Source organism: Megalops cyprinoides, chromosome 23, assembly GCF_013368585.1.
Source record: "Megalops cyprinoides isolate fMegCyp1 chromosome 23, fMegCyp1.pri, whole genome shotgun sequence".
Lineage (NCBI taxonomy): Eukaryota > Metazoa > Chordata > Actinopteri > Elopiformes > Megalopidae > Megalops > Megalops cyprinoides.
This window is the reverse complement of record NC_050605.1, coordinates 13,691,012-13,716,765: the sequence shown is the minus strand read 5'-3', so window position 1 is coordinate 13,716,765 and position 25,754 is coordinate 13,691,012. Positions and strand designations below refer to the sequence as shown.

At 41.1% G+C, this 25,754-nt stretch overlaps 1 protein-coding gene across 1 annotated transcript in view; it reads left to right on the top strand.

Moving 5' to 3' along the window:
• The first annotated feature begins 1,478 nt into the window (after positions 1 to 1,478).
• The window catches only part of LOC118770547 (protein kinase C-binding protein NELL2-like), a 67,541-nt gene continuing 43,265 nt past the window's right edge, over positions 1,479 to 25,754 (top strand). Inside the window, exons 1-5 of the mRNA XM_036518287.1 lie at positions 1,479 to 1,561; positions 1,910 to 2,038; positions 9,345 to 9,495; positions 14,033 to 14,206; positions 14,296 to 14,392. Coding sequence (XP_036374180.1) covers positions 1,510 to 1,561; positions 1,910 to 2,038; positions 9,345 to 9,495; positions 14,033 to 14,206; positions 14,296 to 14,392 — 603 coding nt within the window. The 5' untranslated portion in view covers positions 1,479 to 1,509. The remainder of the gene's footprint in view (positions 1,562 to 1,909; positions 2,039 to 9,344; positions 9,496 to 14,032; positions 14,207 to 14,295; positions 14,393 to 25,754) is intronic.

Genomic DNA, 25,754 nt, shown 5'->3' with positions numbered 1-25,754 from the left:
GAACACTACTGGTATATTTTTACCATACACACACAAGCTATTTATGTCTGAAAGACTGGGCTGGGAAGGATGGCAGGTATGTCATCCACCAAGCACAGGTTGTCAGGGCGTACCCCATACCTACATAGTATAGAGAGTCAAGTGCTTTTGGGAGGTTTTAGAATGACCCAGGGCTCTGACTCATTAGTAAGTTCTGTGCCATTTAAACATAATGTACATAATGTAGATACAATCTCGTATGGCCACACAAAATTGGTCCATTTTCACTTTTTTCCTTATCATCCTATTATTATTAAAGGAAATCTGAGATTAAGATTACTGATTTTATTTATATATGTAATGGAGCTTTTGACAATGAACACTCACAACATAAACTCTGAAATTGCTAGTTAGCTAGCTAACAAGCTTCTTGAATTTGCTAACAACTTACCTTGCAAGTGTTATTGTTACAGTACATCAGTCCTATGTGTCACCTCAACCCCATACACACAGACACAACACACATTTTGTGTGTGTGTGTGTGTGTGTGTGTGTGCGCGCGCGCAGGCGCGCGCGTATATACCAAAACAAATGATGGTCAAGTTTCTCGTAATTACTTACTCTTTTTAGGTCAGTAGAAACACAAACAAAAATAGGTATGCCATTAACATTATTAGCATAAAAAATGAAGCCAGGTTAACTCAAAAATGGCGTCATTACCTGGCACAAACTGAACAGGTGCTACAATACACCTGCTCAGTGTTTCTTAAATTGGAGTCTTTGTACAAGGGGAGGGGAATGCATTCAAATGCAGTTAATGAATTGAAAATTGCCCATAGTTTTGAATGAATATTTTTCAGTAAACTAACTGAGTTTCAGTTAATTTCCCTGATTTAATTAATTTAAATAGAATTGTGGAGATCACACATACTGTTCGAATACAGAATTGTCTTTGTTAATACGCGCAAATGAATGTATACTAAGATTTCAGTAATCTATATAAACCAAACGTTATTAATCAGCAAATGCCTAAATCGCCATCACCTTTACCAATCCTGTTTATTCCATTCTGTCTCGGCTCTCGTCGGCATTTCTGAATCTCTCCATGGTACAATAGGCTACTGATGGAACTGTCAAAACGTTGGGGGTGATGCGCCGCTGAAGTCCACAAGGGGGCCGGATTTGTACTGCTCCTCGCACCTCACTCTGTCTCCTCAGCCCTGAACACAGCGCTCGCCCCTCTTGCGCTCACTGCCTGCGTGCAGAAAACGCTCCCTCAGCTGGTGCGCACCGCTGTCACAGAGGAACGGCTCCCTCGTCTTCTGCGGCGCTGGGCTGAATGGAATATATATTGTCTTCTACCTTTTCCGCTCCGTTTGCCGTTTAAAGTTTAGATGATGTGCTGCGCTGAATCTGGAGATGTGTAATACCGAGGCTGTGTGATTGAGTCGCTCATGTGATTCATTTTACAGTATAATCAATATTTTGAAACTGGACAGGAAAACATGGACTAATTTGTTCTGATTCATAATGGGATTATTAAGACTTTCTTTTTTGCTCTGTATATTTTGCATCTTTTCAGGTAAGACTTTAAAATAAAATAATTAAATCGTTTTCTGTGTACTAGTAGTTAAAGATACATCCATATATCTACGTTCAAACGACCATTGTCTGAACATAAATATGCCATTGTTGTACGATTTTAAAAAGAACGACGGAGCACACTTAAAAGTCAAGTCTGTCATTCTACATGATGTCTCAATGCTTTTGTGGTAGTATCTGTTGGAATGCCGTTTTAATGTGTCATTGCATCCATTATTAGTATGGCTAATTTGCCACCTTGCTTCGAGGCAGCTAATTCATTAAGTCATCCGAAATGATTACAGATTTTCCTTGGCATATTTGTTGTTTCCGTGGTTGTGCTCTTAAGTTGTAGGTTTTGGGGTCGATCCCGCTTTGCGCATCAACGTTTTCGATGAAATTAAGCTTGGCGAGTCCTTTGCTGGAGTTTCCCAAGTTCAAGGCTTCCACAACGAGAGCAGAGCCTTTTTGTTCCAAGGTAAGCCTGCGAGCGCTTGCAATTCAGAATGCATGTATGTTAAAATTGCTGATGATCTTTTATTTTACCCGTGAGGGCAATATAAGGATGGACGCTTACTTAGAATCCGCTGAGTCTGTCACGCAATACCAGCAGCCGATAGTCAAGTACTGAAATGTTAAGTTTTAAAGACGTACAGATGTATATAACCCCCCCCCCCCCCCCCCCCCCCAGCTCTAAAGACAGGTTGCAAAGAAATGTTAGATGAGGACATTCACTTATTGTAACTGCTTTAGCACACAAATCTACAATAAAACTGTTGGCATTGCATTTCATGTGCAAAAAATAAAATACAAAAAAAGTAAAAAAAAAAAAAAAATAATAATAATAATAAATGGTAACAGTGGTGGCATACCAGTATGGCTTTTAAGATTTTCTCTTAATCTTAATTCCTATACAAAGATGAAGCATTCACATGATAAAAGAGCAATTGCCTGCTTCTGCCTGGTAGATGAACCTAAAAACAACAGGTATTGGTTAGTGTCTGTACACAGATAGGATACCTCTTGGGAAAACCATTTTCCTTTTGTAAGTTGTGTTGATGGGCCAATGGGGGGCAGCCTTCCCTCTGGATCAAGTGGAAAAACCAATGCCCCAGTGCTGTGATGGGTCCTGACTCAATGGAGTTAATAGCCCTATGGCGCCTATCAGAGTGAGAAGGGGGTTTGTTGGTGTCAGCAAAATTCTCAGTCTGGCAGTTTTATTATTCCCCAGTATAATTAGATAATTAAACTGCTCCTGCTTGACCCAAGGTAGTGTGTGGTGAGCATTTTGTTTGGTGCAGAATCCACAGGTCCACTGTGCATTGCACACATTGCTAAACATTGGTAGCGATTGAGATGAGTGATGAGTCATCTTCCCCTCCTCTCTGTAAAGTGCTGTGGCATACAGGAGAAGGTCTAAATAAATGCATTGTACTCACAGAGCACAGTTCGGACAATGCAGTCACCGTGGATAGTACTGTCACAACCCACTGTTTACACACACCTTGTAGAACCAGTTTTAATTCAACTGCATGCAAATTCTTCATACCTGTGTCTGGTTTAGGAGCACTGTACTTTAATGTCAATGCCAATATCAGTTGCTAGTGTTAAGTGGAGTTAAGATATGAGTTACTTTCACTCTGACACCGTTTTTCCCCCACACAGACTCATATAATTCATGCAAAAACTTGCCAAGATGCTATTCAGTTAGAGACTCTGGGATCCTGCTAGACCCAAACTTGACATGTAGCTATTGATAGGTTCCCTCAGATAATAGGAAGATGTTGGGCTAAGATGGGCTAAGAGGCTTCTTCACGTCATTATCCATCCTCTTGTTTGTCGCTGTTATAGAATTTACTCTCAAGAACAACGATGACATCATTCAAACAAATAAGCAGGCTTTTACCTCCATGCAAGGGTGTGGTTCCCTGTGCTATAACTTGTTGCATAGTGCCTTTCACTACTTGCCATCTTTTCTTTTCTTTCCAGACTCCACTGCTGATACATGGCAGCTGGGGGATTGAGTAAAAACTCTTAATTGATTGGTGGTTTCAAGGTGTAACTAGAGAAAGCAAACTGAATCAATGGAACAATACTTGTGTCTCATTGATTTTTAGCTCCATTGTGCAGCATGGAAATGTGAATAGATACATTTCTTGACTTTAAATGATTTGCATCATTGGTGCTGTGCATAGGAATCTGTTATTCAGTCACAGAATGGTCAGAGCCTTAAGGTGTCCACTTCAAGCCAGAGACCAGTCTCTCCAGAAAGAAATGGGTACCCTGCAGATTGATATGGCGGTGTATAGCCATTTTTATGCCATAGACCATAGACTGCTATCAAAATTGTCTGAAGCTGGGGTATGTCTGATTGTGTTTGGCTTGTTACTTGCTGCTGTCTCCTGGTTGAAGAGTTGACATCAGTCATATGTGATCATACCATGCATCATGTTTAGTTTATGTTACTAATGGTTGTTCTAGAGATGTTGCCCTGATGTTGAATGCATAGAGGTAGATAGCTGCAGAGTGGGAGATGGAAAGGGAGAGGGAAGATGAATGATTTTCATGGTGGCTGTGAAACCTGTATTTTACATGGGCCTCACTTGTAAATCGCTTTGGATAAAAGTGGCTGCCAAATGAATAAATGCAAATGTAAATGCAAAAAAGTGTTGAAAGAACTCCACGGTCTCCCCACAGCTTATTCCACAACATCAGTCTCACACATGGTACAATCCCAGTTATGACATCAGTCTCACACACTGTAGTCCCAATGATCACACTACATCTATTAATTTACCTCTTACACTAGGAGGGAGTCTTTCTTTGTGATTGTTGCCTTTCCAAGAGTTCCTGTCTGCATGTATAAAGCATATTAGCCACTAAAATGCAGGCTACATTATCTATGTTTGTAGGTAAGAAATGACACATATTAGTTTGCATCACACATGTAGAAGGTATGGAGCATTTTGTCATGTCTCCCCTGTGATACCGTAAAAGTCAGGTAATATAGTTTTGTTTCTTTTCCCAAAACCTCTGTTTGGAATCGTTTCAATGCAGCTTGCATGAATGACTGTACAATGACCACTTTACTACACTTACCTGGTTTCACCTGTGAATGTTGTGCACTGGGAAGCGTGGGCCTTGTGTCTGTGTACGACTCAGTGTAGCGGTAATTTCTATGGAGTTCCTTTGCATAGAGTGCAAGCACAGTCAATTACGAGGGAGAGTGTACCTGAGATATTTATGACTGCACTGGCTGACATCATCCATTTTGAAAGTGTTACTGAAGAGCTGCTCCCTTTTGCTGGCAGTCTCTCCCTCTCTCTTAATGACAACTGTGAGAAGCTGCTGGGGTTTACGTAAGCTAGATGTATGGCTGCAATAACACAGGAGCGTGGCGTCCCTGTATTCATTAGCTTGGGACCTGAATGGATTTCAGCCTGTTCCCGCAGGGTAGATCTCTTCGGGCAGTGTGAGAAAGCCAGACCGGGGGCTCGCGAGCCAGAATCCCTCAGCAAAAGGCCTGTGAGGACTGCGCTGAGTGGCATTAAAGAGGGGGCCGCAGGGACCGGCATGATAAAACTGGAATGCTCCTGGCTACATCAGTCTTACCTAATTAGGGCAGGTGGCTCAGCTGCAACCTGAAAAAAGTGACTTCACCCCAGGTATCAGAAATGAACCTGATGTTCTGTACTGGCAGAGAGTTATTTGGATTTCATTAGGATTATGTAAAGGCTGTTTTAATGAGAATGGCTTTGCTTATCTCCCTTTTTTTTTGTTCGCACTCTTAAATAGCGATGCTCAAAGCCTTGCTGGTGTACAGATGTCCTTGAGTCTGAATGAGGCATTGCTAGTCGCTGGCCCCTTGAAACAGAAGCAAGCTCTGCTGGAGCACAGAGCAGGGGGGGGGGTGTAATCTGTTATAGACAAACATCAATTTCCCATTAAGTGGGGGTACATAAATGAGTGTGCAGCAACAGTAACGAACTGCTCACAGGTGGGTGGGTTTGAGCTCTCTACAATTGTGTTGCTATGTATTCGTCAGACGCTCAAGATTCTGCAGCAATGCATGATGAAGCAGGGGGATATTAATTACATTTTATCTCCTGTGGGAGTGCTGGCGATTTTCTGAGTCTTTTGGTAATCATTATCCTAGCTCACTCCACTCTGAGTTTCTGGAGAAGATGCATGACTTGGTGGAAGCCATTTTCTGTGTCCCAGTCACAGAGGGCATTCAACCTATAAGCATCATTTGGGTTGTCTGTTTGGACTATCACTGTATTCACTCAGTCTTTGATCAGAGAGTTTGGGATATTGTTATTCTTCAGCAGCATTGGAAAGTGCCCTCGGTACAGGGTATCATTTGTTCCAGTAGAACGGTTACACAGGGAAGCGATTCACCTGCGTGCAGATCTCTTCAGCACCAAGGGGTGTTCAGGAGCTACAGACAGGTCCAAAAGGGCAATTGGAGGTAATGAGGTCTGGTAAAGTGCATCACATTGCTGATTGGGAGGTGTGTTCACAACAATACATCAATACATATCCCTTGCATTGTAAAAGTGCGCATACTGTATTAGTTTTGCCTTATTTTCCTACCTACCTCTGTCAATACCTGGCTTCTGATTTGTCATTTTTTATTCTGCCAGTCTGCATGTTCAGCATGTCTGTCTCCATTAAAAGGATTTGTGAGCATCATCTCTAATATCATTTTAATTTTGAAAGAAATCAGCACTAAGCTCAAGTGTGTACTGTACCTGATGCATATTAGAAAATATAACAAGCTGTAAGATTTTACTGCAGTTCTCTTTTAAAAGACAAATATTTGTCAGCCAATTTATCGTAGTAAATAATAGGTTTAATAACAAGCTACAGCTATCCTTGCTAGATGTCGTATTACCTGAGTCTGTGCACAATACTGAGGTATTTTTCATAAAATAAATAATGGCTCAGAAACTTCTGATTAGTTACAGTACCAAACTAATTATGTGCATTGTAGCTTGTTAAACCTCATCATAAAACGATGAATTCATCAAAACAAATTTCAGTGTACAGCTTCTAATGCGAATACGATCAAAGCTTCTTTCAAGTAGTCATTTTAATACTTTTTTCATTGTTATCACTTCATGGCAGCTACTCCATGGGAGAATACATTGTAGGTTTACACCACATATTTCTGGTTTTGTCTCTGAGTAGAGTACTAATACAGGTTCCATTATTTTATCAACATCTGTTTCCTGTGCATTCCCCTGGTTAGTATTCTTCCTCATGGATTACATCTGTCTAACTGTAGGCATAAAAGCTCATGACTTTGCACAACCCTGCTCGTGGTAACACCCCTGATAAACTGGAGCTGGCATTACCAGAGCAGCGTTAAGCTTTTTTTTTTCCTAATTTTGACGAGCAGCTAAATGTGACCTTTAAGCTTTGCACTGTGTCAATGCAGTGGGTATTTTTAGCGTTTTAGTGCATTCAGGAGGAGACAACTGCCAGTGAAGCAGGTCCACTGAGTGTATGGGTCAATACTGCAGAGATGCTGCTGGCAAAGGTCTAGGACCGAGGGCCATTATATACCAAGGAAAAGCCTTAAAAGGAAATGAGGTTATTCCCATTGAGGGTGCTGCCGGTGTGCATTCAGCAGAGAGACTCTTCATTGCAGTTCCACAGCCACGGCTGAGAAAACAGGCAGTCAACAGAGAAATAATGATGGGGCAGCCTGGTGGATTTCTTCAACAAAATCAGAATTATTTTACTTAGAAATGTGTGGGGTTTTTTGGGAAAAAGGTCTTGAGATGTAACATCTTCTTTTCCTGACTTTATGTGTGTGGAAGGGGTGGAGGGTAATGACCTAAACATACCTGTTATAAGGTTAAATTAGTCAGCTGGCAGTAGGCGTTGAATCAGTGGTCATTTTTGGCTTGTTGTTGAGTGGGAGTCGAAGGTAACTTTATGCAAAAGTTGCTAACAGTCACAGCTGTGAGATCATGTCCCATAGAAAAGATTAATACAATCTAAACCTGTTCTAATCACTTGCAAGAACATTTAAGAAGACTCAGCAAATCATGGCTAACATTTCTTACAACGTAAAGAACTAGCTGATGGCCTTGCACAAGATATTCATTCAGCTATAGGGAATCTTGAGTGCTGAGCCACAATGGGAATTCAGTTCTTATGTGCACTCCTGCGTTTATAGACTGTTTACTGAGAATGCAGAGCATTGTATCACCACCTGATGGCTATAAGTGTAAGTGCTGTGGCACAGTTTCCCATACTCTCTGTGTTTTGATGTGGCTCCGGTGTGTCCGCAAGGCAGGTTGCTTCAGTGTTGCAGACTCATGTCACAGCGAAGACGGTATTGCCTGATGGTGAGCACAGAGCAGACCAGTGACTTGGTCTGGCCGTCTCTTTGTCTGGCTCATTTGGAGGAAATGCGACTTGGAAGAAAGCAACTCTTGAGCTTCCTTAGCTAATAAATCTATATGTTTGCTTTTAGTTGCTTTTAGTTTAGTGGACTTTTGGCGTTATATCATTGTGATAAAAAAATAGAAACAACCTGCTGGTAGATTCAATAAACGGAGGGCAAAGTTAATATGATTTGATATGGCTTAAATCAGCAGTTCTCCAACTGTTATTTGAAAGCACACCATGTACCGGCTAAAGGCTGTTTTAGTTGAAAAAATTACATTGCACATCTGGAAGGCCCAATAGCATTGCCAGGCACAGCGTTAGCATTGCATTTTCTGACTCTGTCGGGCATTAACACAGCGTGTGTGCTGTGTTAACATTAATAGTAATACTGGATTCGTTCTGAGAAAGCACCTGATTTTGGACTGACTAACTGCAATGCTGTGTACAGGAGCCCTGCACTGTTCACCAGTAGCATTACAGCATTGGCAGCACTGAGGATGTATGCTGGTGTCATTCAAGGTTTGCCTCTGTCTCACTGGAGGAGCTGAAGCCAGACACTCCTCATGTTTTGACAGAGTTGATTGAAAACACACCTCCCCGAGGAGATGAATGCCTCAGACTGAACCTGAACGCAGTCCTAGCCTCCCCTCTTTTTTGTCTATGAGTCATACGTGACTCTTCCTTCCTTTTATACATGTATCGCTTGCGGTATCATTCTGCTCCGGCCTCAGTCGTGGCCTTGTTAATCGTGGGATGGAAAGGCAAGGTGGCTTCCTTGGGGTTAACTGGCCCTTCCCACCAGCTGGAACTAAAATGTTTATGCCAGGGACAGGAGTTGCGAGCTGCACGAATTCGGAACTGTGTCACGCCACCGTGCCTGCGTGCCACGGCTAAAAATGAACACTTTGATGTGATCGCTTCAGAGGGGATTCATCATTTATTGATCGTTCCATTAAAGTGCCACGGGTGTCTAAATGGAGAGGACCGGGCTGTAGGCTGGTGGAAGAACAAAAGACACCGCAGATCTGAACCCTCCCACCCTCATTTTCCCTGCATTGTAGCCTTTGTAGGTCTGTGAATTACTGATCCCAGCTGTGCCAGATTAATATGATTAGATTCCATTGATTAGGGCATATGCAGTGCATCAGTGGAAAGACAAATCTGTTTCTCAAGTTTATACATTTTCACCTGCATGCGCAAACACATCCTGGCTTTAATGAATTTCAAATTATACAGCCACATACCCACTAGACACCCACTGTGCTACTCCTACAGCTGGTGTACAGTAAACGCTTTTACCTATTGTATGCGAGTGTTAATCTTAGCTTAGCATCACTGCATTGTTTTTAAGAGCAGAGTCCTGGCTCCTCTGTCCTCAGGTACGGAGAGGAATTTGAAAGCTCCTGCTGATGCGGCCGAGCGGATGCTGGAGAAGCTGAGGAACAGGAATGAATTCACCGTCCTGGTTACGCTGAAGCAGGAGCAGCTCAATTCTGGAGTCATCCTCTCCATCCATCACGCAAAACAGAGGTAGGTCCACAGGGAATGCTGGCTGTTGAGCTGCAAATAAGGGATGAACAAGTTACCTTCTTTGGATAATTCTTCTGAATGTTGTTTAATTGCTTTGAGTGATTAACATGAATTTAAATTTAAACGTTTAAAATTAAACGGCTATTTGGTTGATATTTCCTTCATTATATCCACTGTGGTTGGACTTTGTGTAAAGTCATTTTAGTTGAAGTCCTTTTGCTGTAGCTGAAATGTGTTTCTTATCATAAAATGACTGAATGTAATACAAGGTGTTCTTGGTGTAATTATGTTAATATGACATACACAAAGGTCCTGAAATGTCACAGCAGAGTCAGAGAAAAGTAAACAAAAATGGATGAGCTTTTATCAGTTTAAAGGAAAACTCTCTGCCGCCTCCGTTTCTCGCTCATGGGCCACCATTGGTCTAAAGTCAGTGGAGGGAGACAGTAGATAAAAGACTCTTAAAACTCTCCGCTGTGTCCTCTTGACAGCAACTTACATGGTATATTCTCTTTTGTTATAGAGGTGGTGTTTTCCCCTTGGAAAAAAAAAAAGTAGGAATATTCCACAATATTCCACAAAAGTTGACTGTTGTTTATGCAGTAATATGAATTCCATTGGCCTTTAAAACAATATTGTATAGAAACTCATTTCTGATTACTGGTTAAATTTAGTTGCAGTCAATAATAATGAACTTGATATATCATTTTGGTACAAAAACAAAATGATTTTCTTTTTATTGCTGGGGAGCTTTAGTATTTAAAAAATGTTATTTGGGAGGAAGCAATCAGAGGTAATGAGTTTTTTTTTTTTTCTAATACTCAGCAAGTAGATCATACATCTTACTTTATGAGAAAAGAAGCATTTTCATTCTTACAGATACACCGCCTTCACAGTCATAACAAAAGCTAAATCGTTTGTGTATACTGAGGTGCTCTGAGGTGCAACATTATGTTTCTTACTGGAAGCCTGAAGGTACAGCTTGTGCAAAAACAATCACAAGCCATTGCCATTGTGCGTTAGACCCTTTTTTAAAATAAAGAAAGAAAAAAGAAAAGACAGCCCAGTGGCTCTGATGATGAAATGGCTGGAAGACTGGAAAAGAGGAAGAGCAGTGACATTTCACTAACATACTGTAATGATCACATTGCAGGCAAGACAGAGCAGACATGTAATTTCCTTTACCCGTCGAGGTCACCACTCTGCTCACTAATAAACTCCCTGACACTATGCAAGTTTATCACAAGTAGAGAGATGAAAGTAACTTTTTCTTGCTGCAGAGTTTTCTGTCAGTCTTTCAGTTGTTTTTGTCCGGGATGGATTGGTTCGAGCTGCACATTGACCGGCAGTGCTCTCTTTTTAGGAGTCGAATATCATCTTTGTGAGAGGTGCATACATGGTGGCATTAATTTCACTTTGCAGGGATGAATTGATGGAATCATTTAGAGCTCTGCCAGGAGTTATAAAGAGCAGTCTCACAGTAGATGCTCAGGGTCATAGATGCTTGAGTTTGTGTTCCCGGTGATGCCGTTGTAAATCACTGCGTCCTGTCCCCAGGCACTCTCAGCACAGGGGACAACTCAGACAGAACAAAAAAATAAAAAAACACTAAACAGCTGACCCATCATTATGCAGCCAGACAGAGTAGCTTGTGCAGTTTACATGCATTTAATCAAGATTTGAGTCCATTGTTTTGAAAAGGCATTTAACTGTCCTCTGCCTCCCCAGCATCCTCTACCACTTTGTCAGATTGATCCTGCTCCTTCCTTTGTTTTCCAGGAGGCACTGTAATCCCCTAATGGTTCCCATAAATTAATGTGAATTTTAGCACTTTGTGTGATGTGAGACTTTCACCAGACACCGAAACTGAGCAGGAGAACTTGAACTTGAAATACGATGACCCTTGTATGGTCTAAACTAACAACTTAAAAATCAATAAATGTTAAATAAAAAAATCAGAAATTGTTTGGAGAACACTTGCAAGTGTGCAATTTCTTTCTGCTTTGAAATTGTACTTGCTGATGAGGAAAGAGTATAAAATGATTGAGAGGGATAAAAGTCAGCCTTAGTCAGCAGACTTTAGCCAAACAGCTGATATATGCATTGAGCAGTTTCGCTGCCTAGAGATCAGACCTGCCGTTCAGAGGACTAAGCACACATTGATTGATGTGTCTGCGTTTTAGCCAGTTAAGTGCAAAGACCTTCAGCAATGTTAATTACTTTTCTTCAGCTGATTAGCTGACTCACAGACTCACAGTGTTCACACATCAGGCTCTGTGGTTCACAATTGAAATTCATGAAATGATTCTCCTTAAGATGCCTTGGCTTTGCAAGAATATGCATCACTGAGTGGCATACCTCTTTAGATTCATTTCACAGATAAATCTAGAATTTCAAATCTGTAATTAAATCTTTTTGAAGCACTTTTAGCCATAATCTTAAAGCTAGTCTGTAAAGGCACAGCTGATCTCTCATGTGCTGAAAGACCTTTAGATCACTGGGATCTCATACTGTGCGTCTGAAGGTAGTTCTGGAATGACAAAGCCTAACTCACAGGAGACGAGGGTCCTCAGAAGTAGCAACTAAAAAACTAGGAAAATAAGACACTAATGGTGAGTTCTGGCCAAAATAGCCTTCACAGGGGTTGGGTTAACTTTTAGACTTTCATATATGTACTTATATAGTTATGCATTTCATCAGTCACCTCTCATGCCAAAAATTGTAGAAATGGAAACCATTGGCAAAACATGGGCAGACAAATGTGAGAATGTTGCATTTGTCAATGGTAATAATCAATTACTCAATCAAAATATCAGAGTAAACTAATGCACAATGGCAGGAGATTAGTACACCTGGCCATGATTCTTTCTGGAACAATCCAAGTAAATTCCCTTGTTCATATGCTGCTAAAGGGAGCGGCATCATGCAAGACGTAAATGCACAATGATGGGTTCAGCGGGCACATTTATTAATGTCTGTAATGCATTTAAGAGTACAATGTGTGCTTGCATAATTGATAGATCCTGCATATGAAACATGTCTCCATGCATTTAGATTATCTTACTGATAATTCCCAAGTGCTCCACATTCTCTGGTTCATGCAGGGGTGTTTGATTTTGTGTAAAAAAACACCCCAACTGCTTTATATGGTGATCATATCCCTTTAGGAATAATGTGTAATACAGTGGCCTCAGTGAAGTTCAAGAAAAAAAATGTGTCTCAGATTAAGATTAAGATTGAGATTTTAAAGGTGGAGTTTGAGTTCAAAATAAAAATGTTCAGATCTGAAAGATGTTCAGAGGTAAAATGCTGCTTGGAAGCAAAATGGTAGAGCTGTGAAGGTAGTACCAATGTATGAAATGAGCTGAGTTTAGACAGACTCGCACAGCCGTGAATGTCACTGTGGAGGCTCTTGTAAATTGTCTAACATGCTGAAAATAAAGGACAGAGGTGGCACTGTGTTATTTCTTCAACACAGTCAATTGGAAATATGAGGGATTATGATTCTTTATGAAGGAATAACAAATCTAATGTATTATTTAGCCAAATTGTATCTATTATGTCTCTCAGATGCCTTATAATGTCATTTGGAGGCTGTGCAAGTGGCTCCTCTGGCGGTGGGCCATCTCTCCTTGTGTCCTCTGGTGGCATAGGTTTCTCGTATTTCTGTTATGTCCCCAAACTGTGCCTATGGCCATAAAGCCAAGGATTGATAGCCTCTGTTTAAGGGGGAATAGCATGAATGTGGCAAGCTGGTCTTCTTAATGAAGGGGCTACGTTATTGAAGAGACTTAACCTCATTTCTCCTGGTGACTGGTAGCCATTCTTCCAAAAAAATACTAAAAGACTTGAAGACTCTTTTGCTTAAATGCTGCACTACGATGAGCTGATTTCAAAGTCCAAGTCATATTTGTAGAGAAGCAGTTTTTGAGTGCACATTGATTACATTACAAGATAGTTGGTAATCAACATATTTCATTTTAAGGACCTTATTTCAATTCTTGGTCTCTTAAATTATCACTGCAAATTCAGTGCTTGGACATTCACATTACTGTCAATATGCAATAATACAGATGCCATGCTTCTCCCCTGTAGTACTGTTACTGAGCCACAAGATCCTCTAACACCGTGTTTCCCAACCCTGCTCCTGGAGGCACACTGTCCTGCATATCTTCTATGTATCCTTCCTGCTTGACTAAATCAGGTGTGCTCAGCTAATCAAAAGTGCCACTGATGAGTTCAGTCAGGTAGGTAGAGCAGGGATAGATAGAAGATATGCAGGACGGTGTGCCCTCAGGAGCAGGGTTGGGAAACGCTGCTCTAACACATCAGAAAACCCTTTTTTGGTAGATTACATTTTATGAGTAAAAAATGATCCTCACAGTTAAGGATGAAATGTGTGTGTACTCATGGTTGATAAATGAGTCCCCAGGAGTCCATTGTGCTGCCAGCACTACCACATTGCCGCTCCAGCTGCTGCTACTGTTACTGAAGTCTTTTTCGGAGATCCAGCTTCATGTCCTGGCTCTCTCCCCAGATTTCTGGAGCTGGAGAGCAGCGGTCAGCGCAATGAGATCCGGCTGCACTACCGCACCCGGAGCCAGCAGCCGCACAGCGAGATCTTTCCCTACACCCTGGCAGACAACCAGTGGCACAAGGTGTCCGTCGCCTTGAGTGCCTCCCACATCCTGCTGCACGTGGACTGCAACAGGTACGTTCCCCCGAGGGAGCTGCGGGAACGGGGTCACATTTGAGTGCACGGATATTGTCCATCAACCGGATTGTGTTATGTCCCTGTAGGATTTATGAAAGAGTGGTGGAGACACCGAGCATGGATATACCCAGAGAGGCATCCTTTTGGCTTGGACAAAGAAACGGCGCGCATGGCTTCTTTAAGGTAGGAGCTGAAATATGCTTGGAGTTCAGCCATGTAACCATGCAGTATTTGAATATCCTGACCAAGAATAAAATTTTATTGTAGACCAGTTGAGGTGGGATATGTAGAAAAAACACTGATCTTAAGTGTCTGACATTTTTGCAGTATTAATGCGATCTCCAGTGAGATCTTGATAATTAAGATCTTATTACATATTATCCTATCTGATAGTTACCATTTTCACTAAATAGTCACTTTCAAGACAAGTCATCAGCAGTCTTGGAATGAGTCTAGTTTCTCCTTAACCATCAGAGTAAACGGCGCAAGGAAATCACTTCATGCTCAGTGTTTGTGGGGTAAAAGGATGTCATTGTCCTCCTGAGGCTTTGCTTTACATTGACATCACCTTCATGTCTCCTGCGCTCTTTGCTGTGGGTGAGGCAGTGGACTGTAAAGATGAGTAATGAGGAAACAGTACCATTTTAACACATTTATACCATGTATTTGGAAGACTATGAGTGACAGTAAGACTCTCTACCTGTCACCTCAGGTTGTAAAATTTCTGCACTAATTAGCTGATGTAAAAACCTGAGCTTTTCCACATTCTCCACTGCATTCTCAGCTCCCAGTCCCTGAGTAGCATCAGCCAGGCCTCAGCATGGACCGCTCTCTGTAATGTTGCTTCAGAGAATGTTCATGTACTGAAACATGTTTGCTTATAAAATCAAACTGATTTGCATATTCACAGGAGGCCTGTAGCTTGGCTCTGTACAAAATGTACCTCAGTGGTACTGTCTGCCTAATATTTCACAGCATCAGGTATATACATTCAGTTGTCATGGAGATGAACAGATGGAGCTCTGTTTGCATTGTGGTTGCTGTCCCTCAGCTCAGTATGATCTGGCAAGTTTTGACATGGCCACTAGGGGGAAATGAAGAGCACTGCAAGTCCATGCCCCCATGTTGATCACAACCGCTTCTATATTAGCTATCGTTGTGAGACAACATGTTATGATCTTTATTTGGTTTTTGCCTACAGCTGAATAAATATGTTCTACCAAACTAGGTATAGCTAGATACAGTAATTACTCTACCAATGTTAAGTGCAATGTGATAATTCTTGTTTCTGGCACTTTGATGTTGAAAAAGGGTTTATTTAAGAAAAAAAGGGTTTGAAAAGGGGTTTATTTGAGGGAAAAAAAAAGAAATGGCAGGTATCCTTTCAAAATGCATCAGAAAGAAATATTACAATTGTTTAGAGGCCTGACAATTCAAAGTGCAAAAGCACCATCTACCCCTGTTCCTATGTCTGCATTTTAAATGGCTATGCATTTGTTACTGTTGATGTTTTCCACACTTCACGCAGTCTATTTATTATAAATTCACTGAAATGTCCTTTTGTAGGAAATTGTGGTGTATCAACAAGCTGTTTTGCAGGAAGGTTGTTTATCAGTGTTGGTTTCATTTGGAAGTCAGACCCCTTGAGTCCTGATATTGGTTCAGTCGTAACACCTGCTATAATTGATCCTGTACAACATAAACAGGTAGATTGTTCAGTATTTGTCGGATTACAGTATGAGGGTTACATACAGGGGTGTGCTCACTGATGTTCTAAAGGCATCTGATGAAATTAATGAGGGGAGAAGTGTAAGATCTGCAAGGAAAAAAGGGGGTGTTTGTTCTGCACCATACTTTCAGAACCACCAAAGCACATTCATGACTAAGGGTTCATCGTCTCTCCCCAGCAGGTGTTACTGAGGAGTCATTTGGGCTTTTGGTGATAAGTGGGAAAAGTTGCTTCTGCAAATTCATGTTGTAGCAGTCTTGTGAATCATCTCCCTAAGATTCAGATATGGAATTATATTTTCATTGTAATAGCCCACAATATTAGACTTTGTAGTTTGCTAGCTCACACAGGTAAAGCACACACATCAGCTGTCTTGGTTCTTATTAGTTTCCATTAAATATACATGTTTGAATGCCATGGTGGATGTTACAGCTCAACATGTATTGTTGTGGTTGTTAGGGCAAGTAGGCGTGGTGAACATAAACCAGGAACAAGGTGGAAATAGACTGCTTCATACAAGACACAGTCCTTCTCAGCCCCTATAGCTTTAAATTTCTACATTTTGTTAGCTCTGCAGTGCCACTTGCAGAGAAAGTTCACCTCGTCTTAGATGGCGACAGTTCACATCTCTCCGGACAGTGGGTAGATTTCAGCAGAATTAAGAACCTTATTGTTGTTGTCCTTTGCCCCTGCACTGCTCTGACCTATTGTAGCTGCTGGACAGAGGTGTCTGGCTCTTGGAAAGGGGGAGAAAATTCACTGACAGATGGATGATGAATCCTGGAATACGCGGCTATTCTGGTATTGATTAGAAGTGTTCCACTAAATGGAAAATATACCTACACATGCAGGTGAATTTAGATACACAGGGACTGCTACCAACTGTGCTGAAGTACTAAGAAATAGCATAGCCATGCTAAAATAAGAAAGAAAAAAAATGTTCTTCCAGTTTAAAATCCAGCTTACTCAGTAGATAATGCAGACAATCATGGAACCATTTTGGAATTTTGAAAAACCATGAAATATTAATAGAGTTTTCGAACATCATCATGCTGCTGTGTGGTGAACTGTCATGTCAGAAGCATGTCAGAGTGCTGTAAGATTTTACCACCAGTGTAGTTTTCCATGAAATTTGGAAAAAGTTTTGGCTCTCATGTGTCTTCAAGTATTGGCAGTCCTACAGAGTAGGAATGAAAAATGAAATTTCTGGACGTTTAACTTATCAGATGCTGTTTCATTGAGACTGAGACAGTGAATAGGCACTAGAAAAATATAGGAAATTGTATCATATTGTGTGCAGTTGATCAAAAAATGAATTGATTCATTTTTTCCTATTTGTGGAATTAAATCGGTAGATTAACTGGATGGGTTTTCCTGCCATACATTCCTGCAAATTTGGACATTCTGAACAACCTGATATCTGATTAAAAGGCACTAAAGCAGTAAAGACTGTGTTGATTATCCATACTATGTATGGCTCTGTGTTCATACACACTTGCATGTGTTAGTAGTGCAGAATTCTCTCTGTATTCAATGCCTTTCACTGATGGTCATTAATTTTTCTCAAAGTACCCAAATTTTGAGAGCTATTATATCAGAGATGTTACACCGAAACAAAGTTTCCACAGTTTCCTTGGAAATTGGATGGACCTGTCCAAGCATGTGATGAGGTCTCCACAGGAATAAAGTCATTATGAAATTAATATATTCACTTCATTATATTTAGGATGTTTATTTTTTACTGAACCAAACTTCTCTATGAGAGTCCAGTTCACTGACGAACTGTTTTGTGAAGTTCCTCCAGTCCGTTAATATTCAAATGTTTAATGTTTTTTAGCATGCAAACACCACTTTGGCAACACATGTAAATCCAAAATCCAACTAGGCCTATTCTATATTTACAGGCCTAACAGGATACTGCACAGGAAATCCCAGAGAAGTACTTTGAGTAAAGAATGAATTTATCTGTTCTCAGTCAGTAACATTACCTCTAACTAGCTAAAGTAGGTGCACCTGCTCAATACCACGTTATCTGTAAGACTATAAAATAAGTAATGATTTTCTGTTTGATATGCATGAGAAGGTAAGAAACATTAATAGATGTAGTGTTTTAAGGTGTGTGCTATTTTAAATGTGTTATACAAATTTGTTTGAATTAAGATGTATGAAGAGAAATGTATTTTATTAATTAGGTATGGCACACCATGATCCATTGAAAATCTCCTCGCGGTGTTTGAGCCATGCTGTTATAGTCTTTTCATTAGGTGACTGCTAAGATGCAGTACTCATTGTGCATCTCGAATAGAATTGACCGCAATGCACGATAGACGGGTTTCTTCTCTTTTGATACGCTTTACTCAAAATGGGATCTGAGCATTAGCGGAATCTCATGACCTTTATTTTTTTGCGTTGCGTGCGTTGATCGTTAGCTTAGACCACTGCCATTTCATTAATTTTCAAGTCTGCGCTGAACAATATTTTCAAATCAGACTGAAGCGTGCTTATGTAGCTCTACATGTAATCCATGGAGAGAGCTATATACATTGCAGTTTTACTAGATATATAGCAAGCTGGCTACTAAGTGTAATGGATTTAATTTGAACATTAAATGGTTGCGCTATAATGAACAACACAGAAGAAAACCACGTTTTGACGGTGTGGCAAGCGATAATAAATTGTTAGCAAAATGAAATCAAATCAGCCACACATCCATATAAATTGGCCTCAATTAACTAGCAAATAGGTAAACAAATTTTTAAATTATTGTAATGTAGCCACCACGCCACTAAAGCCATGTATGCTTCTTGGAAAAACATGTTAATTGATATTTTTTTGTTATTGCTGGCCAAAGCAATCTGTATAAACCAGATGAAATGTCAGACTTGGAAGAAATAACCTGCATTTTCGTGGACATTGCCATCTGTCCATTTGCTGCAACGCTAATGCTAATGTTTAACCTTGGAATTTCCAAGCCATCTCCCACACATCGGTGAATTGTTGTCCTTGAGTGTCTAAACCTCTAATGCTTGGCGAGCCATTAACCTCATTGTGACAAAAGTGAAATATATAGGTAAGGCACTTTTTGATGAAAGCATTTCTGGACTTTTTTATGAGAAAACATACAACATGCAACATTTTTGATGAGGCATGGTCAGCTGCATTTAACTGGAAGTCTAATCCTGGCTTGTCTTTGGCGCAGCAGAGGGCGGTGGAACGACAATCGCGCGCATGATCTTTATGTCTTTCCTGGCGCCTGTGCATGCTCTCGCTCTTACCTACAAAAAGTAATGTGTGCTACACGCATGCCTCAAAAGAAATCGAAGAGACAGCCCAAGGGTCCAAACAAACCCTTCAAATCCGTATATTTGGAGTTTTTCCATTTTTTCACCTATGCAATATGGAAAAAACCGGGAGAAGATCTCACCGAATAAAGAAAAACATCAACTATGTGGAGTCCAGCGAAAGCGAGAGTGACCAGGAGAGTGAATACCAACCAACTGATTTAGAAACCGACGATTCTTGCATTGAAGCGGTATATGAGGATGGGTTGGATCCGCAACTGGACCTGTAAGTACCACAGATACAGCAGAAGTGCAATAGCTGGGATTATAATAATGGCATTGATGGTGGCATTGTTGTCATGGTCATTGTTATTGTTGTTATTATGATTGTTAGTAATAGTAGAAGTAGTGGCAGTGGAAAATAATATTACTGCTTATACTACTTATAATTTTGTTATTTTAGGGAGCCAGACGTCATGGTGTTTTTAAGGTTAGGGTATTATCGTGTTGTTACGTTATTTTGAATCTGCTGTACCGTCTCAATAGAATCTAATGTATAGATTGGAAGGGGGAGGGGCACTTAAAGAAAAATCCCACCTAAATATCAAACAAAGGTATTTTCCTTCTTGCTTTTAGTACTGTTGATACATGTTTTTTTGTCATCTGATAAATCCATTGCTGTAGTCCAAAAATGAAGTGTATCATTGGAGCTACTTTATTTATTGGAAAGACACCCTTTCTGCACATTACTGTGATGAATGACATTTTGTTTGAATGTGCTTTTTGGGTAGTAAATAAATACAATAATAAAGGAATATGGAGAACAAGAGAAGTAGCTAACTTTTGGTGTCAAATGTGTATATTACACTGCTTTCTTGAATACACCACATGCAGACATACTTGCATGTGTGTGGCACCATTAATAGCTGGTTAATCTTACACGACTATGTCTCCCTGACTAACAACTAGCTATTGTAGCCAGTTAAAACAGAAAATTATCCAGCACACCAGTGAAGATGGTGGGCTTTGTGCTGTTGCATTGTACTCTTGCATAGGTATGCTAGCAAAATACCGGCTGTGAGCACGTGTGATGCTACAACCTTTGATGCTGGGAACGCCCACCTTACTCTACACTAAGATCTCTGCTGTTTCAATACTTTGGGTGATTTGAGTTAAAAAAAATGGCCCAGAACAGAACATTTTCATTTAGAGCATAGTCTCACCATGATCTATCTCAGACCCTCAGAGAAATAAAGTTTGATGTCTGAAATCCGGTTTTTTTGTGGGTAGCAGTGTAGCATAGTGGTAAGGAGGAGGACTTGTAACCAAAAGGTTGCCGGTTTGGTTTGCCGCTGTTGCTGTACCCTTAGGCAGAATTGCCCCAGTAAATATACATCTGTATAAATGCATAACTTTGTAAAAAATTATAACTGCTCTGGGTAAAGAGTGTCTGCTAAATGCCAATAATGTAATGTAATGTAAAGACTTGGTCATGGGAAAAACACATATTTTTTCCTCTAAATGGATTCTGCTATGCAAGTATGTGATTCTTCAGAGACTTTCTGAGTTTTTTTGCTTTCCAAAAAAGCATTGTCTCTCTCATCAGAATAATGTGCCAGAGAGGGAGTATCAGTAAGTGTAAACAGCTCCACTGACTTGCCTCATCATGAAAGTGCTGAGTTTGTTACATGAAAAAAAAAATATTCCAACTGTTCTGAATGTAAGAAAGTACATCCACTAGCAATGTTGTCGGTGAAATTCCCCTTTAAAGATCTGCTCATGAACTCTGCCCAGCTGGAACAGAATTGGAGTTTTATAGTTTTTGTAGTGCCTTTGCCACATTCTGTCAAAATTTTTTTGAATGGAAGGCTGCTGAATGGGGGAAATGGCTGGCACCAACTTTTGTGAATGAATAACTAAATGCAGTGAAGGTCAGCCAGTGAGATAATGCTGTTATGTACAGCACTGTCCTCTGTTAACACATGGGTCAGCAATCTTGAGATCACTCCAGTATTTGAATGCCCATAAATTAGTTTGCCTTTTGGCACAAAAATATGCATATGTAATTTTTTCTTGGTATTCTAAATTGTGTGAATATCAGACATTACACACCATCCTGGATAATGGTGATTGCTTATTTCATTCCTTTCCTCAGTTTTGTGTATGTGTCAATTTTTATAAATTATTGTGTAGTCATTGTAATTGTTATTCACCAATTTTATAATAAACGTTTTTCCTCAGCGAGAACACGGAAGTGCACGCCTCAGCTCGTAGTGCTGGAACAAGCCCAGCTGTCACTCCGGTGAAAATGAAGAGACCCTTCTCAGGGCCCCCCTCCACACCCTCACGAGGTTCTGCATCACCCGTGCAGCACCGGAGGAGAACCTCAAACGCACGCAAAACGCCTCGACCGGCGGAGGTCGCGTGGAATAATGTCACGGATCCCGACGAAGAACCTCACATGTTTCGCTTCTGTCCGGCGAGAAAACCCGGCGTGCAGCTGGACACCTCCAAGAAATACTCCCCGCTGGACCTGTTTCAGCTGTATTTCGATCAGTCTGTTGTGCTCACCCTGTGTGCAAACACCAACAAAAACGCAGAAAAGCGAAGAGCTCAGGGGAAGAAGAACCCTTGGGTTCCGTTGACCGTTACAGAGTTTTATCATTTCCTTGGGCTGGTCATCTTCATGGGCCTCTTGAAAGTGAACATTTTGAAAGATTATTGGGGCGCCCACAGACTTTACAGCATCCCGTTTTGTCGCACGGTGATGACGAGGAGACGCTTCGAGTCAATCTTGTGGAGCCTCCACATGAGTGACCCGGAGCAAGACGATGAAAACAAGAAGAAGAGGGGAACCCCTGAGTATGACCGTCTCTTCTGTCTGAGACCGCTGTTGGATTCTGTAGTCATAGCCTGCAAAGCCTTTTATCACCCTCGCCAAAACGTGTCAGTCGACGAGCGCATGGTACGATCGAAGGCGAGAGTCATGATGAAGCAACACATGAAGGAAAAACCTATAAAGTGGGGCTTCAAGCTTTTTGTTCTAGCTGATGCCAGCAATGGTTACACCTGTGACTTCACCATCTACCAAGGGAAAAACTACTCAAATACAGGGAAGGGGCTCAGCTATAATTCGGTCGTTAACCTGATGGACGTTTCTCAGCTCGGAACAGGGTACCATGTCTACGTAGATAATTTTTACACAAGCACTGCTCTCTTTCGGGATCTGTATAGTCAGAAGATTGGCGCGTGTGGAACCATGCGGGAGAATAGGCTGGGCTTCCCCCGCACTAAAGTCAACTGCCTCCCCAAAAATGCAAAACGGGGAGAAATGAGGTGGATTCGGGACAGAGAGCTGCTGTACATCAAGTGGAAGGATACACGGGAAGTTGCTATGTGTACGTCCATTCACACAGTGTACAAGGGAGATGTCGTCCAGAGGCGGGTGCCGAACCCAGATGGGACTTGGACGGTACGCGCTGTTCCAGTCCCTGCAGCAGTGAAGGCATATAATCGCTATATGGGGGGAGTGGACCTATCGGATGCCTTGATAAAATACTATAATGTCGCACAGAAGACCAGGAAATGGTACAAGACTCTTTTTTACCACTTTGTGGACATAGCTGTAGTGAATGCCTTCCTGCTCCATAAGGAGCTGGCAGCTTTGCAGTGCGCCAAACCCTTCTCTCAGAAAATCTTCAGAGAGGAGCTTTGTCAGCAGCTGGTTGACATTGGGCACAAGGAGCCACCTCCACCTGTCGTGCCAGAGGCACCGGCACCGGTTAAAGTCAAGCCTGCAAAAGCTGAGAAGAAGAAGGCCTGCCTTCCTGTGTGCCTCACCGAAGGTTTAGTTGTTGACGCCTCCCTCAAGGCCACCTTTGGAAGGAGGTATTGTGTCTTGTGCACAGAGGAGAAGAAGAAAACCATTTGGAAGTGTGATGCTTGTGAGGTTCCGCTGTGTATGATCCCGGACAGAAACTGTTTCAGAGATTGGCACGCGAAATCGCACAGAAATAATAAAAAGTAGGAGGGTACTCTTCAGAGCAGTTTTGGACAAATCACATATCGCACATACCCACAGCAGTTGAATGTGCATGAGCTTGTCCTCAGAATACAAATAATGGTGCTAAGGAGAAACCAAAATTCACAGGTACTCTGTTACCAGCCCTCTCTTGTAGAGGTGGATTTGCAAACAAATTACATAGCAGGTACAATGTGGAAAGGAAGTAGCTTTCTCTGTGTTCCTTACAGAACATGGGGATATTACATTTGCAGCCTTTCAGTAAAGCAATCAAAGGTGACAGCTGCTTGATGAGCACATTTCTGTGGTTTCAGTGCCACTTGGTGCTTCCTCTGTTCATTTCACCAGTGCCAATGTATTCATGTTACACAAAATGTACTACAATTTATGTTGACGAAATTAGGTGCTAGCTGGAAGTTTTACTCGTTACCCTGGTGTTCAAAACTTGATGTGAAATGCACCAACACCTTGAATGACTCAATACTGAAGTACATTTAACATTGCCTGTATAGGGTATAATATGACCCAGTTGCCCAGTACTTGAAGCAAAGTATATCTAATGTACTGTATTTGCATTTTGTATAAGGGATTCAATATGAAAGTCACACCCCTAGGGTTACAAAAAGATTAAGCAGTGGCTGTTAACTTAAGTGAAACCAAGCACATTTCAAGCTATGGTGCTCTCAAAACTGGACTACTGCAACTCTCAGCTGGATGGTCTCCCAGGAAGTGCCATTAGACTTCTCAGGTTGATTCATAATGCACCTGCTCGACTGATCTACAGCCAACCAAACTACTGTGCTATCGCACCTCTCCTCATCACTGTACACTGTTTACCTCTTATGGCTTGGATAAAATTCAAAACTCTTTTTCGCACCAGTTGAGCAGGAAGAAAAACTGCATACACCTGTCAGATCACTCCACTCACTTAGTGATCCCTTCCTGGAGTTTCATTCATCTTGTCCCTGTCCTTTCTCTGTCAATGACCCCAAGCAATGGAAAGTGCTCCCTACAAGGCTCGGGATAGCTGTCCATTTTCTGACACCAACTCAGGACCCACCTATCCAGACTACCTCTGGGCTCTCCAAACTCTGAACCCAGCATGACCCTCAGAACACTGTAATAAGCTCGAGAAGTCAGGCATCAAACAATCACATGGTGATTTAAGCATAGAAAAAAGCCCAGTGGCATTAAAGCTTTTACAGTGGCATAAGCTCAGTGGTAAATGCATTGTGGTGCTATAAACTTATGGCGATCCAAGCCTGATGGCTGGAAATTGGCATTCGTAGTTTAAGGTTATGTGGCAATGACAGCACTTACTCTTGTTGTAACAGTGTTTCCCACAGTGGCACTATATTTCAAGGATACCGCTAAAGCGATTCAGTATTTGTGAGGCTAATTGCCTAACCCTGTTGAATGCACTTCTTCTAAGATACTCTGGAGAAGAATTGCTGAAAAATGAATGAATGTAAATGTAAATTTCGCACACTTCCGTGCCGTACATCAAGAGTGTAAAAACTGAATGCCAACTGTCGTGGGGATTTTGGGAAATCTCTTGTATTGTAAATAGTTCTGAGTTGTTTTTTATGTTTTTTTTTTGATTGACTGTTCTGCTTTTAATGTGCAAAGTTGACTTGGTGCTGTCTGTGTCTGTTACTTGAGTTTTACAAATACTCCCTTTTCTTTCAGATGCTCATTAACATGATATTTTCTTGAATAGTCAAGGCATGAAACAGTCAATGCACTGAGAAACACAGATACATCTGGGAGTGAGCTCCCCCCTGTCCCGACACACACTTTCAGGTTGCAGCTGTGCTTACATTCCTGAATCATTTGAGAGGAAGAAATCGGAAAGAGATCGTGGGGAAAAGTGCAAATTGAATATGACTCAAAGGAATTGAGAGAGCAGTTCCTCGATAACTGAGTAGTGTATTTTTATGAATAGAGGATGAATAGAATTGACTACTCTAGTCATCTAAAGTTGTAAATGAGAGTACATACTTACGGGGTTACTATTCCACTTAAAGATGTATGGGGACTGCTGTGCTTTTGTTTGTAAACACTTTTACAGAGAAAAGCACAGAGGTCATTTTTATCCCCACACAGAGTAGCATTGGCCTATATGTTGTAGAACCAGTGTAAACTGAGCTTGTTTATTGTGGGTTTCATTAGTTGAGATGACTCCTCTTTATGTGGTAGATGAGCTTATCCTAGGCGACAGACCATTAGGATGTCGTCATTCTAGACATTAAGTGGAAAAAAAAATGGAAAAATTCAGTCGTTTCATTTCTTGTCGAAAAAAAAACAAGAAAACAGTCAGAAAACAACAGTTTATGTTTCATAATTCTTGATTTCTTACATACATGCTTTACACAGGATAAAACTGAAATAGACAATGATTGATTAACACTGATCCCAAAGACTTTTACTTTTTTTTCACTGTCTCAAACATTCCTTTATTAACTACACATTGGAAGATATGGTTCAGACCAGTTTTCAGTGTGAACAAAGTTT